This window comes from Coregonus clupeaformis, chromosome 9 (genome assembly GCF_020615455.1).
Source record: "Coregonus clupeaformis isolate EN_2021a chromosome 9, ASM2061545v1, whole genome shotgun sequence".
In the NCBI taxonomy this organism is placed as follows: Eukaryota; Metazoa; Chordata; class Actinopteri; order Salmoniformes; family Salmonidae; genus Coregonus; species Coregonus clupeaformis.
This window is the reverse complement of record NC_059200.1, coordinates 18616539-18634846: the sequence shown is the minus strand read 5'-3', so window position 1 is coordinate 18634846 and position 18308 is coordinate 18616539. Positions and strand designations below refer to the sequence as shown.

The following is an 18308-nucleotide window of genomic DNA, read 5'->3' as shown; positions in this document are numbered from 1 at the left end:
CTTGATTAGCGAGTCAAGTGGTTCACTGCTGGGCACATGCTGGTACAGAGCAGGATTGAGGATCACTGCAGGATTGAGGATCACTGCCCTAGAGGTTACAAACTGTCTGCTCCCAATGAATCCTTTCTAATCACATCACTTCCTCTTCTTCAGTGTAGCTGCAAAGGCATCACTCCCTGATTGTGGTTGCCATTGTGAACGTTCTGAATGTTCTAGTGTGTGGTTGATGTGGCAAACATTCTAATTGTGTTTACGTACCTCCCACTCCTCTGCCTCCTCCAGTTTGACCCTGAGCTCATAGATAAGGGTGATCCAGCCGGAACGTGTGTCAGCCTTACGGGGCGGCTCCCATGACACCCTGAGGAAAGGACCATCTTCGTCCTCCAACACCCCCACCGTCACGTTCTCTGGTGTGTGTGGCTGGACTGAAGAGGGGGGACAGACGGATACTAATGTCAATGACCATGTCTACGTCCACGGGGTCAAGTTTCTGACCTCTATAGACCACGTCTACGTCTACGGGGTCAAGTTTCTTACCTCTATAGACCACGTCTACAGGGTCAAGTTTCTTACCTCTATAGACCACGTCTACGTCCACAGGGTCAAGTTTCTTACCTATATAGACCACGTCTACGTCCACAGGGTCAGAGAAGTTGCTGCCGAGGGCGTTGGTGGCCACTACAGTGATGTTGTAGTTGATCCAGATGGATGTTTCATTCTTGTTGAAGAAACAGGAGTTGGCCCCCGCTGTATGGTAGTCTGGACACTCATAGACTGTTTCAGAGCTGGAGAGGGACAGAGAGAGGGACAGAAAGAGACAGTTAGTTCCAGTTAGAGACAGAGAGACAGACAGTGAAGTAGTCTGGACTCTCATAGACCGTGTCAGAGCTGGACAAAGAGAGATGACACAGAGATGACAATGTGACATAAGTGAGGAACAACGTGTCTGGACAGGAGGGGGAATAAGTGTTCGTGTGGAGGCATTGTTATGGTTTTTCAGTCTAGCTATTTCCACGACAGTGAAAAAAACAAGTCAACATCCTTTGCCTTTGTGTGTACATAAACAATTCCTGAAAAACATCAGTGTGTTTGTACCTAAGCCTGCGTGTGTAGATGTGTCCAAGACAAGTGACCAATGGTGTTTATGAGTGAGCATGTGATAGGGGGTAATGCGGGCATGGGGGGTTGCTTTGGTGGAGTCCGCCTCCAGTGGGCATGTGATAGGGGGTAATGCGGGCATGGGGGGGGTTGCTTCATGGGTGTCCACCTACTTGCCAGTGGGCATGTATTACCACTCACTTCTCTTTGTGGTAGAAGAGGGAGTAGGTGGTGGGTCGCCCCCCATCAGAGCCTGCCTCCCACCAGCAGGTGAAGGTCTCCTTATCTGGGGACCTGCAGCTGGTCAGCTTGGGCTTTCCTGGGGGGGTGTGGCCTGAAGGATAGACAACCGGTAGACCAGGTCAGACAACAGGCACAGAAGGCAGCACAACACACAACACATGTGAGACAACACACAACACATGTGAGACAACACACAACACCTGTGGGACAACACACAACACCTGTGGGACAACACACAACACCTGTGGGACAACACACAACACCTGTGGGACAACACACAACACCTGTGGGACAACACACAACACCTTTGACAGTTAGACCAGCTATTTCCTTATTTCTTTTATATTTCATTTGACCTTTGTTTGACCAAGTTTTCCCATTGAGGTCAAAATATATCTATATATAATATATCTACAGCATATACACTACCAGTCAAAAGTTTGGACACACCTACTCATTCAAGGGTTTTTCTGTATTTTTACTATTTTTTACATTGTAGAATAATAGTGAAGACATCAAAACTATGAAATAATACATATGGAATCATTTAGTAACCAAAAAAGTGTTAAACAAATCAAAATATATTTTAGATTTTAGATTCTTCAAAGTAGCCACCCTTTGCCTTGATGACAGCTTTGCACACTCTTGGCATTCTCTCAACCAGCTTCACCTGGAATGCTTTTCCAACTGTCTTGAAGGAGTTCCCAATTATGTTGAGCACTTGTTGGCTGCTTTTCCTTCACTCTGTGGTCCAACTCATCCCAAACCATCTCAATTGGGTTGAGGTCGGGTGATTACGGAGGCCAGGTCACCTGATGCAGCACTCCATACTAGCCCTTATACAGCCTGGAGGTTTATTGGGTCATTGTCCTGTTGAAAAACAAATGATAGTCCCACTAAGCGCAAACCAGATGGTTTGCGTATTGCTGCAGAATGCTGTGGTAGCCATGCTGGTTAAGTGTGCCTTGAATTCTAAATAAATCACAGACAGTGTCACCAGCAAAGCACCCCCACACCATCACACCTCCTCCTCCATACTTCACAGTGGGAACCACATATGTGGATATCATCCGTTCACCTACTCTGCGACTCACAAAGACATGGTGGTTGGAACCAAAAATCTCAAATTTGGACTCATCAGACCAAAGGACAGATTTCCACCGGTCTGATGTCCATTGCTCGTGTTTCTTGGCCCAAGCAAGTCTCTTTTTATTATTGGTGTCCTTTTGTAGTGGTTTCTTTGCAGCAAAAGGCCTGATTCACGCAGTCTCCTCTGAACAGTTGATTTTGAGAGTGTCTGTTACTTGAACTCTGTGAAGCATTTATTTGGGCTGCAATCTGAGGTGCGGTTAACTCGAATGAACTTATCCTCTGCAGCAGAGGTAACTCTGGGTCTTCCATTCCTGTGGCGGTCCTCATGAGAGCCAGTTTCATCATAGCACCTGATGGTTTTTGCGACTGCACTTGAAGAAACTTTCAAAGTTCTTGAAATGTTCCGTATTGACTGACCTTCATGTCTTAAAGTAATGATGGACTGTCGTTTCTCTTTGCTTATTTGAGCTGTTCTTGCCATAATATGGATTTGGTATTTTACCAAATAGGGCTATCTTCTGTATACCACCCCTACCTTGTCACAACACAACTGATTGGCTCAAACAGATTAAGAAGGAAATAAATTCCACAAATTAACTTTTAAGAAGGCACACCTGTTAATTGAAATGCATTCCAGGTGACTACCTCATGATGGTGGTTGAGAGAAAGCCAAGAGTGTGCAAAGCTTTCATCAAAGCAAAGGGTGGCTCCTATGAAGAATCTCAAATTTAAAATATATTTTGATTTGTTTAACACTTTTTTGGTTACTACATGACTCCATATGTGTTGTTTCATAGTTTTCATGTCTTCACTATTATTCTACAATGTAGAAAATAGTAAAAATAAAGAAAAGCCCTTGAATGAATCGGTGTGTCCAAACTTTTGACTGGTACTGTATAATAGATCTATATATAATAGATCTATATCAAAATTATCTATTTTACTTGTGGCTGTTTAGGGTCCATCAAAAAAGTACAAGTTATCTAGATATGGTAGCAGTGTATTTCCAATGTCTACTGTGATGGGTGTAGTACTGAAACTACAGTAAGCCTTCAGCCGACACTGTTGATATGCTCCATGCATAGTCTTAATCATTCTGGACACCCAGTCTCCCTTTAATTCAGCCAGTTATATACGGACAGTGCAATCCAAATCCAATCAGAGGTTACATGGCCGTGGTCTTTGACTTAAATGTTCCGAGTGACCACAGGCAGATTAGTGGCAGTATCATACACGCACGCACACACACACATGCACACACACACACACACACACTTTGTGGTCTGTGACTTACGTGCTCCCTGAGCGACCACAGGCAGAATTAGTGACAGTATCAGTGTGACTCCCGCGTCTCTCCACATCATGCCTCCTCACTGCAAGTCAGTTTGAATTCTGGGAAAACAGAGACAGAAACAGACCAAGCATGAAGCATGACCAAGGATCAACCTATCAGGTGTCTCAACACTGAACACCAGAATGCTAGACAGGTGACATCATCTAATTGGACCCCTGGTTGTCTTGTGTGATCAGTAGAAACAAGACTTGATGTTAGGGGAAACAACATGGTTACTACCAGTATATGCCGGTCAGCCAGACTGAAGACCACAACGGAAATATGTTTTTTTGTGTAATCCTCCTTAATGATTTTAAATGCAGTGTATCAACGTGTGTGGTTAGTGGAGGAGTATTTATTTTATTGACCAAACAAATTCTAGCCATCTGACCAGTTACATAATGAAAAAGGTCAATATGTCTCAATGGTTTCTAACTAATTGACTTATTATCTTGTTACATAAAATAGCTCTACCTCCATCTTCAGGCATCTCCGTGTTTATTTTACCTTTATTTAACCAGGAAAGTCAGTTAAGAACAAATTCTTATTTTCAACGACGGCCTACACCGGCCAAACCCGGACGACGCTGGGCCAATTGTGCGCAGCCCTATGGGGCTCCCGGTCACGGCCGGTTGTGACACAGCCTGGAATCGAACCAGGGGGTCTGTAGTGACGCCTCAAGCACTGAGATGCAGTGCCTTAGACCGCTGCGCCACTCGGGAGCCCAATAGTAATGCAAACTGTAGGTAAGCGTATTCGTAGCCTCAACTAGATGAGATTTGGAAAGACAGCCATTCTAGACTCGAGTGTTAGTGCCGTCAGTGTCAACTTGCTTCAGTTTGACCATCATACCCTTGTCCAGGTGGTTGAGTTCAACTTCTAACCACAACGTGTGTGATTTAAATGACTGTTTCTAATCCATGCATGGCCCCATTGAATTTCCATAGTCATGCTTCTAAAATATTTATTAATGTGGTCTTGATGTTTACCACCATTCAAGTGAACATCCATATAAGATCAGAATATAATATTGAGCTAAGGAAACATCCATATAAGATCAGAATATAATATTGAGCTAAGGAAACATCAATTTAAGATCAGAATATAATATTGAGCTAAGGGAACATCCATTTAAGATCAGAATATAATATTGAGCTAAGGAAACATCCATATAAGATCAGAATATAATATTTAGCTAAGGAAACATCCATATCAGATCAGAATATAATATTGAGCTAAGGAAACATCCATTTAAGATCAGAATATAATATTGAGCTAAGGGAACATCCATTTAAGATCAGAATATAATATTGAGCTAAGGAAACATCCATTTAAGATCAGAATATAATATTGAGCTAAGGAAACATCCATTTAAGATCAGAATATAATATTGAGCTAAGGAAACATCCATATCAGATCAGAATATAGAGCTAAGGGAACATCCATATCAGATCAGAATATAATATTGAGCTAAGGAAACATCCATATCAGATCAGAATATAATATTGAGCTAAGGGAACATCCATATAAGATCAGAATATAATATTGAGCTAAGGAAACATCCATATCAGATCAGAATATAATATTGAGCTAAGGAAACATCCATATCAGATCAGAATATAATATTGAGCTAAGGGAACATCCATATCAGATCAGAATATAATATTGAGCTAAGGAAACATCCATATCAGATCAGAATATAATATTGAGCTAAGGGAACATCCATATCAGATCAGAATATAATATTGAGCTAAGGGAACATCCATATCAGATCAGAATATAATATTGAGCTAAGGGAACATCCATATCAGATCAGAATATAATATTGAGCTAAGGGAACATCCATATCAGATCAGAATATAATATTGAGCTAAGGGAACATCCATATCAGATCAGAATATAATATTGAGCTAAGGAAACATCCATATCAGATCAGAATATAATATTGAGCTAAGGAAACATCCATATAAGATCAGAATATAATATTGAGCTAAGGAAACATCCATTTAAGATCAGAATATAATATTGAGCTAAGGAAACATCCATATCAGATCAGAATATAATATTGAGCTAAGGGAACATCCATATCAGATCAGAATATAATATTGAGCTAAGGAAACATCCATATCAGATCAGAATATAATATTGAGCTAAGGAAACATCCATATAAGATCAGATTATAATATTGAGCTAAGTGAACATCCATATCAGATCAGAATATAATATTGAGCTAAGGAAACATCCATATCAGATCAGAATATAATATAATATTGAGCTAAGGAAACATCCATATAAGATCAGAATATAATATTGAGCTAAGGAAACATCCATATCAGATCAGAATATAATATTGAGCTAAGGGAACATCCATATCATATCAAAATATAATATTGAGCTAAGGGAACATCCATATCAGATCAGAATATAATATTGAGCTAAGGGAACATCCATTTAAGATCAGAATATAATATTGAGCTAAGGAAACATCCATATCAGATCAGAATATAATATTGAGCTAAGGAAACATCCATTTAAGATCAGAATATAATATTGAGCTAAGGGAACATCCATTTAAGATCAGAATATAATATTGAGCTAAGGGAACATCCATATCAGATCAGAATATAATATTGAGCTAAGGAAACATCCATATAAGATCAGAATATAATATTGAGCTAAGGAAACATCCATATAAGATCAGAATATAATATTGAGCTAAGGAAACATCCATATCAGATCAGAATATAATATTGAGCTAAGTGAACATCCATTTAAGATCAGAATATAATATTGAGCTAAGGGAAACATCCATATCAGATCAGAATATAATATTGAGCTAAGGGAACATCCATATCAGATCAGAATATAATATTGAGCTAAGGGAACATCCATATCAGATCAGAATATAATATTGAGCTAAGGGAACATCCATATCAGATCAGAATATAATATTGAGCTAAGGGAACATCCATATCAGATCAGAATATAATATTGAGCTAAGGGAACATCCATATCAGATCAGAATATAATATTGAGCTAAGGGAACATCCATATCAGATCAGAATATAATATTGAGCTAAGGGAACATCCATATCAGATCAGAATATAATATTGAGCTAAGGAAACATCCATATCAGATCAGAATATAATATTGAGCTAAGGAAACATCCATATAAGATCAGAATATAATATTGAGCTAAGGAAACATCCATTTAAGATCAGAATATAATATTGAGCTAAGGAAACATCCATATCAGATCAGAATATAATATTGAGCTAAGGAACATCCATATCAGATCAGAATATAATATTGAGCTAAGGAAACATCCATATCAGATCAGAATATAATATTGAGCTAAGGAAACATCCATATAAGATCAGATTATAATATTGAGCTAAGTGAACATCCATATCAGATCAGAATATAATATTGAGCTAAGGAAACATCCATATCAGATCAGAATATAATATAATATTGAGCTAAGGAAACATCCATATAAGATCAGAATATAATATTGAGCTAAGGAAACATCCATATCAGATCAGAATATAATATTGAGCTAAGGGAACATCCATATCATATCAAAATATAATATTGAGCTAAGGGAACATCCATATCAGATCAGAATATAATATTGAGCTAAGGGAACATCCATTTAAGATCAGAATATAATATTGAGCTAAGGAAACATCCATATCAGATCAGAATATAATATTGAGCTAAGGAAACATCCATTTAAGATCAGAATATAATATTGAGCTAAGGGAACATCCATTTAAGATCAGAATATAATATTGAGCTAAGGGAACATCCATATCAGATCAGAATATAATATTGAGCTAAGGAAACATCCATATAAGATCAGAATATAATATTGAGCTAAGGAAACATCCATATAAGATCAGAATATAATATTGAGCTAAGGAAACATCCATATCAGATCAGAATATAATATTGAGCTAAGTGAACATCCATTTAAGATCAGAATATAATATTGAGCTAAGGAAACATCCATATCAGATCAGAATATAATATTGAGCTAAGGAAACATCCATATCAGATCAGAATATAATATTGAGCTAAGGAAACATCCATTTAAGATCAGAATATAATATTGAGCTAAGGAAACATCCATATCAGATCAGAATATAATATTGAGCTAAGGGAACATCCATATAATATCAGAATATAATATTGAGCTAAGGAAACATCCATATCAGATCAGAATATAATATTGAGCTAAGGAAACATCCATTTAAGATCAGAATATAATATTGAGCTAAGGAAACATCCATATCAGATCAGAATATAATATTGAGCTAAGGAAACATCCATATCAGATCAGAATATAATATTGAGCTAAGGAAACATCCATATCAGATCAGAATATAATATTGAGCTAAGGAAACATCCATTTAAGATCAGAATATAATATTGAGCTAAGGGAACATCCATATCAGATCAGAATATAATATTGAGCTAAGGAAAAAAGCTATTTTGATAGAAAATAATAAATAATACACCTGCAACTGCTGAGGGAAAAATATTCCCTCAGCAACAGAGTTTCAGGTGTATTATTCCTCCCAGTATTCTCTGTAGAGTGGACTAGATCCTCTGCATGCTGACGTCCTGTTTAATTGGATAACTAAGAAGGTCAATTAGACTCTGACGACAGTGTTCTCTACACTATGACGTAATCTGTGTACAAGGCAAGCTGAAAGACGTGTAATCTCAAAGAGTGTGCTGTGCATTAAGTCTAATTACTGAGTAATTCAGGGTTCATCCCAGCTCAGCATTTTATCAAACACCCTGAGAAAGAGCTAACATCACATAACCTAGCTACTGTGAAGTAGTCATGAGTCGATTGCATTTTTAAGTACCATACATAAAACGATATATACAAATATATTTAAGGTCTGCAGAGAATAGTAAACATGACAGAAAAGCTGGAGAAAAATAATGTTGTTTTCCCCCCATGTGTGCAAAGATGAACAAAGCTCCTCCTCTTTCCAGCTGGCATATACAGCATATCTGATTGTGTAACGTTAAGAGCTTATGTGTCATCCTAACCAAGGAGAAACACAGTTAGATGGGACGCAGCTACTGCTACTGCTGCTTCTCTATCGGACTGCATTGCAACTCCCATTTGCAGGACTGTGGATCGTGATCTGTGTTCCCTCCTCCTCCCTCCCAGTGCAGTGTTCCCTCCTGATCCCTCCCAGTGCAGTGTTCACTTCTCCTACCTCCCAGTGCAGTGTTCCCTCCTCCTCCCTCCCAGTGCAGTGTTCCCTCCTCCTCCCTCCCAGTGCAATGTTCCCTCCTCCTCCTTCCCAGTGCAGTGTTCCCTCCTGATCCCTCCCAGTGCAGTGTTCCCTCCTCCTCCCTCCCAGTGCAGTGTTCCCTCCTCCTCCCTCCCAGTGCAGTGTTCCCTCCTCATCCCTCCCAGTGCAGTGTTCCCTCCTCCTCCCTCCCAGTGCAGTGTTCCCTCCTGATCCCTCCCAGTGCAGTGTTCCCTCCTCCTCCCTCCCAGTGCAGTGTTCCCTCCTGATCCCTCCCAGTGCAGTGTTCCCTCCTGATCCCTCCCAGTGCAGTGTTCCCTCCTCCTCCCTCCCAGTGCAGTGTTCCCTCCTGATCCCTCCCAGTGCAGTGTTCCCTCCTCCTCCCTCCCAGTGCAGTGTTCCCTCCTCCTCCCTCCTAGTGCAGTGTTCCCTCCTCCTCCCTCCCAGTGCAGTGTTCCCTCCTCCTCCCTCCCAGTGCAGTGTTCCCTCCTCCTCCTTCCCAGTGCAGTGTTCCCTCCTCCTCCTTCCCAGTGCAGTGTTCCCTCCTCCTCCCTCCCAGTGCAGTTCCCTCCTCCTCCCTTCCAGTGCAGTGTTCCCTCCTCCTCCCTCCCAGTGTAGTGTTCCCTCCTCCTCCCTCCCAGTGCAGTGTTCCCTCCTCCTCCCTCCCAGTGCAGTGTTCCCTCCTCCTCCCTCCCAGTGAAGTGTTCCCTCCTGATCCCTCCCAGTGCAGTGTTCCCTCCTGATCCCTCCCAGTGCAGTGTTCCCTCCTCCTCCCTCCCAGTGCAGTGTTCCCTCCTGATCCCTCCCAGTGCAGTGTTCCCTCCTCCTCCCTCCCAGTGCAGTGTTCCCTCCTCCTCCCTCCCAGTGCAGTGTTCCCTCCTCCTCCTTCCCAGTGCAGTGTTCCCTCCTCCTGATCCCTCCCAGTGCAGTGTTCCCTCCTCCTCCCTCCCAGTGCAGTGTTCCCTCCTCCTCTTTCCCAGTGCAGTGTTCCCTCCTCCTGATCCCTCCCAGTGCAGTGTTCCCTCCTCCTCCCTCCCAGTGCAGTGTTCCCTCCTCCTGATCCCTCCCAGTGCAGTGTTCCCTCCTCCTCCCTCCCAGTGCAGTGTTCCCTCCTCCTCCCTCCCAGTGCAGTGTTCCCTCCTCCTCCCTCCCAGTGCAGTGTTCCCTCCTGATCCCTCCCAGTGCAGTGTTCCTCCTGATCCCTCCCAGTGCAGTGTTCCCTCCTGATCCCTCCCAGTGCAGTGTTCCCTCCTCCTCCCTCCCAGTGCAGTGTTCCCTCCTCCTCCCTCCCAGTGCAGTGTTCCCTCCTCCTCCCTCCCAGTGCAGTGTTCCCTCCTCCTCCCTCCCAGTGCAGTGTTCCCTCCTCCTCCTTCCCAGTGCAGTGTTCCCTCCCTCCTCCTTCCCAGTGCAGTGTTCCCCTCCTCCTCCCCTCCCAGTGCAGTTCCCTCCTCCTCCCTTCCAGTGCAGTGTTCCCTCCTCCTCCCTCCCAGTGCAGTGTTCCCTCCTGATCCCTCCCAGTGCAGTGTTCCCTCCTCCTCCCTCCCAGTGCAGTGTTCCCTCCTCCTCCCTCCCAGTGCAGTGTTCCCTCCTCCTCCCTCCCAGTGCAGTGTTCCCTCCTCCTCCCTCCCAGTGCAGTGTTCCCTCCTCCTCCCTCCCAGTGCAGTGTTCCCTCCTCCTCCCTCCCAGTGCAGTGTTCCCTCCTCCTCCCTCCCAGTGCAGTGTTCCCTCCTTCTTCCTCCCAGTGCAGATGTTGGTGTTATTACTCTGGTTCACCTATTCCCTATTCCAAAAGGTAGCAAACTTACATAAAATAAAACACATAGCCTGAGACAGGAGAGATAGATTCAGCACATTTCATTCACATGTTTCACTAATACACTCATCAGCTTATTGAACTGAAGGGATCACTAACTAATAGCAGCCAGTCAGAGATAATATGTTCTGCATGCCTAACTGGTAGTTCCACTAAGCCGATGAAGTAACACTGATTTAACTACATTACCGTATTACTCCATCTAGCTACCTTGCAACCTCCATGGCCTCTGACACCAAGAGTGACGGCGGTATTTACTCCATGGTGCCTTGATTTCAACGTCACCCTAATCTGATAATTGGCAGATTAGAGTTGAGGCGGTTGAAGGGAGGGGAGGATTGTCCTCCGGCTGCATATAGCTCTATCTTACATAACCAGAGCATCACTAAGCTGCAGCCCGCTAAGCTGGCAAAGTGACTGAAGCTAAACAAACAGGGACGCTCATAAACATACACTGATTCAACGTCTGTATAGTGACCCTAAACGTCTTCGCTCTCACGGTTCACATTTGTTACTCACTCAGGTTCCCCTTTTTCTATCCCTTGCTGGTTTATCCCTCTGGATACTTTATTGTGATTGAAAGGCTAAATTAAATCTCAACTATAGGCCATAGCTATGTCAGTAGGCTAGATAGCAATGGGTTAGGTTAATATCTTGTATTTTATTTCTTGGTCATTAGTAGTTACACTAGATTTTAAAATGAATAAATGCATGCCTTTATGGGAAATCTACACCCCGATACCAGTAAACCTGCCAAAAGAAGAAGTAATAATGATTTTTACAATCTGCCTGCACTGCACTGCACTTACTCATTTAGAACCCTGTACTTGGACCTGTACTTCTGTTGGAATAAAAGCATTAAATAAATTAATATTATTTGGATAAAAGCATTAAATAAATTAACTTTCTTTGGAATAAAAGCATTAAATAAATAAACGTTCTTTGGAATAAAACTATTAAATAAATACACTTTCTTTGGAATAAAAACATTAAATAAATAAACGTTATTTGGAATAAAAGCATTAAATAAATAAACTTTATTTGGAATAAAAGCATTAAATAAATAAACTTTCTTTGGAATAAAAGCAACCATAGAACCCTGAGTCTAAAGACGAGACGGCATCCTAGAAGTTAAGAGAGGTGGTGTCCATGGCAACCCCATAGGGTGATACTTCATGTGAGGGAATGATTACAATTATTCCTAGATAATGGTGGAGGAAGGACACTCTTCATCACCCTTTCAGCGATACAATGGCTGATTATGATCAACCAACCATTTGTGACTCACAAGGAGCTCAGAACAGTCAGAGCACTTTCAAGCCCAATGAGGTAGCCTACGCTGAATTCTACAGCCTCTGCCTTTCTCTCTCTAATTCCTCCTAACAGTGGGATAGGGGTGTATTACAATCACAAGAAGAGATCAAACAATGCTCCTCAATCAATAGGGCTATGTTTGATCTTTCCGTCTGGACCAAAGGGGAACAGCAGAGCACGTTATTGTAGTCTGGTGTGTTGTTGATTCCCAACACCCAATGCTTGTTCAGAGAATAGAATAGGTTACAGACTGTAATTTCAGAAGGTGTGAGGTATCAGATTGCGCCCTGAGTTGACACACTGTGCCGTAAGGAGATCCTAGGGCTTCTTCTGATAGGCCTGTATCCTGACGCTCCCTGGGTGAATAACGATTAGAGATATTTAATTATTAAGGGGCTCAGGTGTGACTCCTCTAGGCTAGTAGGGTTTTGAATGGCTCGGGTGGGTGCCGCCTTCAGAGTGGAATAGCAGGTCATTAGAACCTGACCTGGGGCTTGCGTTGTGCCCAGTCCTGGTGGTCAAACATCAGTACACCAACTGGAGAGTGCTACAAAAGCCACAATATACACTCTTAGAAAAAAGGGTTCCAGAAGGGTTCTTCAGCTGTCCCTATAGGAGAACCCTTTTTGGTTCCAGGTAGAACTCTTTTGAGTTCCATGTAGAACCCTCTGTGTAAAGGCTTCTACGTGGAACTCAAAAGGGTTCTGCCTGGAACCAAAAAGGGTTATTCAAAGGGTTCTCCTATGGGCACAGCCGAAGAACCCTTTTAGGTTCTAGCTAGCACCTTTTTTTCTAAGAGTGTACAGTAGGTACAGATGGCTCAACAAAGTAGTCTTTAGATACTGTAAGTGTGATGTTGTTTAGATATCTTTCTATATGAAACACACAACGTACACACACACACACACACACACACACACAGACAGACACACACACTAACCTTGACAAACTTTGAGGCCTTGTCAGAAGAACCTTGACCGTCATGTGACCTAAACAGTCAAGTGTAAACCGGCCTGACCAGCCTCCTCATGATTCTGTTGATACAGGATGTGGACTGGGCTGTTGTGCACTGAGCAGTATCCTGGGGCATAGGAGAATGCCCACACACACACACACACACACAAAACCAATTTCTAGAACCAAACACAAGAGGATAGCACTTCTTCCTAACATAACTGCCATTGAAAAATGTCTTTGGGTTAATAAACATCCTGGTTTGTGATTGGACTGGTTACTGTGTTTCCAAATGACTGCCATTTCTAGTTATTCTAAGTTTTTTGATTGTGCTGACATTTTCCTCCAGGGCAACATACCACCAAGCTACCCCTACTGTAGGTACACAGGGCACACAGGGAGGGACGCTGAATACCATTAAAAAGCAAGGTGCTGCAAGACATGGATATCATATTTTTGCACATCACATTATAGTAGTGTATGTCGGCAAACCTCAGTATTGATGTACAGTGCCTTCAGAAAGTAATCACACCTCTTGACTTTTCTCCCATTCGGCTGTTACAGCCTGAATTTAAAATAGATTAAATTGAGATTTTGTGTCACTGGCCTACACACAATACCCCATAATGTCAAAGTGGAATTATGTTTTTAGAAATGTTTACAGATTCATAAGAAATGAAAAGCTGAAATACCTTGAGTCAATAAGTATTCAAACCCTTAGTTATCGCAAGCCTAAATAAGTTCAGGAGTAATAATTTGCTTAAGTCACACTCTGTGTGCCATAATAGTGTTCGAAAAATGAAAAGGAGAGCAATAATTGAATAACAACGTTCCGAAAGCCATCAGGGCATGAAGACAGCTTAGTGGTTAACATGATTTTTGAATGACTACCTCATCGCTGTACCACACACAAACAATTATCTGTAAGGTCCCTCAGTCGAGCAGTGAATTTCAAACACACACCAGGGAGGTTTTCCAATTCCTCACAAAGGGCACCTATTGGTAGATGGGTAAAAAAAACAACAGACATTGAATATCCCTTTGAGCACGGTGAAGTTATGAATTACACTTTGGATGGTGTATCAATACACCCAGTCACTACAAAGATACAGGCATCCTTCCTAACTCAGTTGCCGGAGAGGAAGGAAATCGCTAAGGGATTTCACCATGAGGCCAATGGTGACTTTAAAACAGTTACAGAGTTCAATGGCTGTGATAGGAGAAAACTGAGGATGGATCAACAACATTGTAGTTACTCCACAATACTAACCTAAATGACAGAGTGAAAAGAAGGAAGCCTGTACAGAATAAAAAATATTCCAAAACATGCATCCTGTTTGCAATAAGGTACTAAAGTAATGTCCTGAATACAAAGCGTTATGTTTGGGGCAAATCTCACACAACACATCACCACTGAGTACCACTCTTCACATTTTCAAGCATGGTGGTGGATTCATCATGTTCTGGGTATGCGTGTCATCGGCAAGGGAGGTTTTTTGGGATTAAAAGAAACGGAATAGAGCTAAGCACAGGCAAAATCCTAGAGGAAAACCTGGTTCAGTCTGCTTTTCAACAGATACTGGGAGACAAATTCACCTTTCAGCAGGACAATAACCTGAAACACAACGCCAAACATACACTGGAGTTGCTTACCAAGACGACATCGAATGTTCCTGAGTGGCCTAGTTACAGTTTTGACTTAATTCGGCTTGAACATCTATGGCAAGACTTGAAAATGGCTGTCTAGCAATAATCAACAATCAACTTGACAGAGCTTGAATAATTATTTTAATAATAATATGCAAATATTGTACAATCCAGGTGTGCAAAGCTCTTAGAGACTTACCCAGAAAGACTCACAGCTGTAATCGCTGCCAAAGGTGATTCTAACATGTATTGACTCAGGGGTGTGAATACTCATGTAAATTAAATATTTCTGTGTTTCATTTTCAATACATTTGCAAAATATTTTTCACTTTGTCATTATGGGGTTTTGTGTGTAGATGGGTGAGAGAAAAAAATCAATTTAATCCATTTTGAATGAAGATGCGGAATAAGTAAAGGGTTATGAATACTTTCTGAAAGCTCTGTAGCTACCCGATGGACAGCAGGGCTCCCTAGCGAAACAGACATTGGTCTCATGGGACTCCCTGTTGAAATAAATGTAAAATAAATCGACCCATATTTTTCATCTTCTGAATGGCACTAGAGGTTGTTGAGCGTCTTCAAACTGTCCCTTGTGTCTGATGAGTGACATCTCTCATGACCAGGACTACGTCCCAAATGGCAACCTATTCCCTACATAGTACACTGCTTTTGAGCGCTGTGGCTTAAGAAGTTGATAATTAAAATGGACTTCCTTTATAAGAATAGGGCATGCCTTTCATTAAATAGCAGAAAACAAATCATTCAGTCAACATTCATACCGGTTATAGACTACGGGGAAATGGATTATATGAATGCAGCTGCCACTGCATTGAAGACAGTGGACACAGTTTATCATGACACAGTAGGCTTTATTACGGGCGACAGGTTCAGGACACATCACTGCTTTCTTTATCAGAAAGTAGGCTGACCCTCCTTGAAGTCTCGAAGATTGATGCATTGCACTCTTTTTGTTTATAAAGCCCTCTTGCATAAACTTCCACCGTACCTTACTTCATTATTAACCCACAGACGTATACAAGCTACCAGGTTGGCCTCAGGGGTGGCCAACTCTGGAGATCCCTTCAGTCTACACTGAGATCTCCACTGAGTTACTTAATCTGCTTTTAGTTTTTTTGCACCTTACATGTGGAATAATCTGTATATTGATGTGTATATTGATGTGTATATTAATGTGAATATTGATGTGTCTAGTGATGTGTATATTGATTTGTGTAGTGCAGATTGATGTGTATATTTTATGTATATTGATGTGTGTAGTGATGTGTATATTGATGTATATTGATGTGTGTAGTGCATATTGATGTGTATGTTGATGTGTATTGATGTGTGTAGTGTATATTGATGTGCATATTGATGTGTATATTGATGTGTGTAGTGTATTGTGATGTCACGAGAGGCTGTGTCCTGGAGGGACGTTACATCCCCCTGAGGTGGCTGCAAACCCAGACAGCTATGGCTCCATCTGCTGGTATGGTCGGGAACTCCACCCCTCTATGGCCAATCTTCCCACGCAGCTGAAACAAATGAGGAGCTGATGAGCTGAAGGTTTGGGAAGGGAAGAGACACAGTCTCCAACCTGGGCTCTCTGGAGGACAAGAGTGCTGCACGTCCACTTCCATGAGGAATATAAGGATTTGGAGATACTTACCTTTGGGAAATACTCACCTTTGGATATATGCACCTGTGGAAATACGTGAGAGACATTTGGAAGGACTTTTTTGCTGGGTTGGCCACTAGCTGCAACGTGGACTACAGTAAGGCTGGGGAAAAGTTATCTGAGCGAGTGAGAATTATGATTTTGGATGTGGAAGAGACATCCCTGAACTGTTAACCCTTAAAGAGCCACAAGAGAACAGAATTTTGTTATATTTTCGTTAATTTCCCAAGACCTATAATAAAATCCTTGTTTTGTTTGAACCTTGTCTCCTTGCACTACTTGAGCAATCCCGCTGAAAGCTGTGTAGCCTCTCGTGACATCACAGATGGTGGAGAATACGGGCACGCTCAGCGTTAATAGTGCATGTCAGAGGAGGATACCGAAGGTTTGATCACCCAGTTTTCCAAGTTGGCCGTAGGCTCCCCGCCCGACTGAAATGGAGGACATATTGAAAGCCCTTGTGGCTGGCCAGCAAGCCCAGATGCAAGCAAACGTGGCTCTCTTGGAGGAGCAAAAGAAAGCCAACCTTCTGAAGGCAGAGGAATTGCAGTTGCAGAGACAGATGGTTGTCCAAAATACCCGCCCAATAAAGGCAAGTGACTTTATATCTAAGATGGGAGCTACCGATGACATTGAGGCATACCTGCATGCATTTGAGGCCACGGCCACTAGGGAAGCCTGGCCCAAGCAACAGTGGGTTGGTCTGTTAGCCCCCTTTCTAACCGGGGAATCGCTGAATGCTGTCCGGGACCTGGGCCCTGACCAGGTTACTGACTATGATGCCCTGAAGTCTGAGATCCTCAGCAGATATGGACTCACAAAGTTTGGTATGGCCCAGCGCTTTCACAGCTGGACCTTCCAACCAGACCAACCTCCTCGGGCGCAGATGCATGAACTTGTCCGAATCGCAAGGAAATGGCTTGATCCGCAGAGGAATACAGCAGCGGCGGTGGTGGAGGCCGTTGTGGTGGATCGTTACCTACGCGCCCTGCCTTATGAGGCAAAACGGTTCATCAGTCAACAGGCCTTGACCACGGCTGATCTGACCGTGGAAGCTGTGGAAAAGTACCAGGCCACAGCGGAGATGCTGAATGCTTCCCAAAAAGACCCCAGGAGTGCGGCCCCACCACAAATGGGAAGAACCCGTCCAAAGGACCCCAAGGTCTCGAACCCAGCCACGCCAGGACTTATCCCGGCTCCAGGGGGAGCCAGAAACCAGGCGGGTCCAAGAAGAGTACACCAGGAGGGGGAAACTCGACAGTGTTACCGGTGTGGGGAGATGGGACATATCTCCTGGCAGTGTGGGAAACCAGCCGATGAACCTATGCCCACTGCGGAGTCCTCCAGCTCAGCACCCACACACCGTTTTGCCTCGCTCTTGGGAGTCGTAGATGGCGGCCCAGATCGACCCCCCCCACCTGCCCGGTAACTGTGAATCACCATGATGTGGAGGCCTTACTGGATTCTGGTAGCCGGGCCACCCTGGTGCGTAAGGATTTGGTGGGCCCAACGTGTCTGACCCCGGGGAAAGTCCTCCCAGTTTCCTGTGTCCATGGGGACACCAGAGAATACCCCATTACTGAACTTACAATGACCAGCACACGGGGAACCATACACACGACGGCGGGGGTGGTTGATTCCCTCCCCGTCCCTGTCCTAATTGGACGAGACTGCCCAGCCTTTTACCCACTCTGGAGAGAGTCTCAGGAGAGGATAACCCGAGTACCTCGGAAACGGAGAGGCAAGACTCATCCTGGGAAGGCTCCGGTGCAATCCTCCGAGTTACTCACTCCCGCCCGGGCTCTGATAGGGATGGCAGGTGCCCAGACCGACACAGAGACGGAGCTACAGAATCT

At 43.0% G+C, this 18308-nt stretch overlaps 1 protein-coding gene across 1 annotated transcript in view; it reads right to left on the bottom strand.

The window, feature by feature from the left end:
* Window positions 1–18308, bottom strand: part of prlra (prolactin receptor a) — a 39417-nt gene that overhangs the window by 7024 nt on the left and 14085 nt on the right. Inside the window, exons 2-5 of the mRNA XM_041885378.2 lie at window positions 3728–3825; window positions 1300–1432; window positions 616–785; window positions 259–425 (exon numbers count right to left, since the gene is read on the bottom strand). Coding sequence (XP_041741312.2) covers window positions 259–425; window positions 616–785; window positions 1300–1432; window positions 3728–3797 — 540 coding nt within the window. The 5' untranslated portion in view covers window positions 3798–3825. The remainder of the gene's footprint in view (window positions 1–258; window positions 426–615; window positions 786–1299; window positions 1433–3727; window positions 3826–18308) is intronic.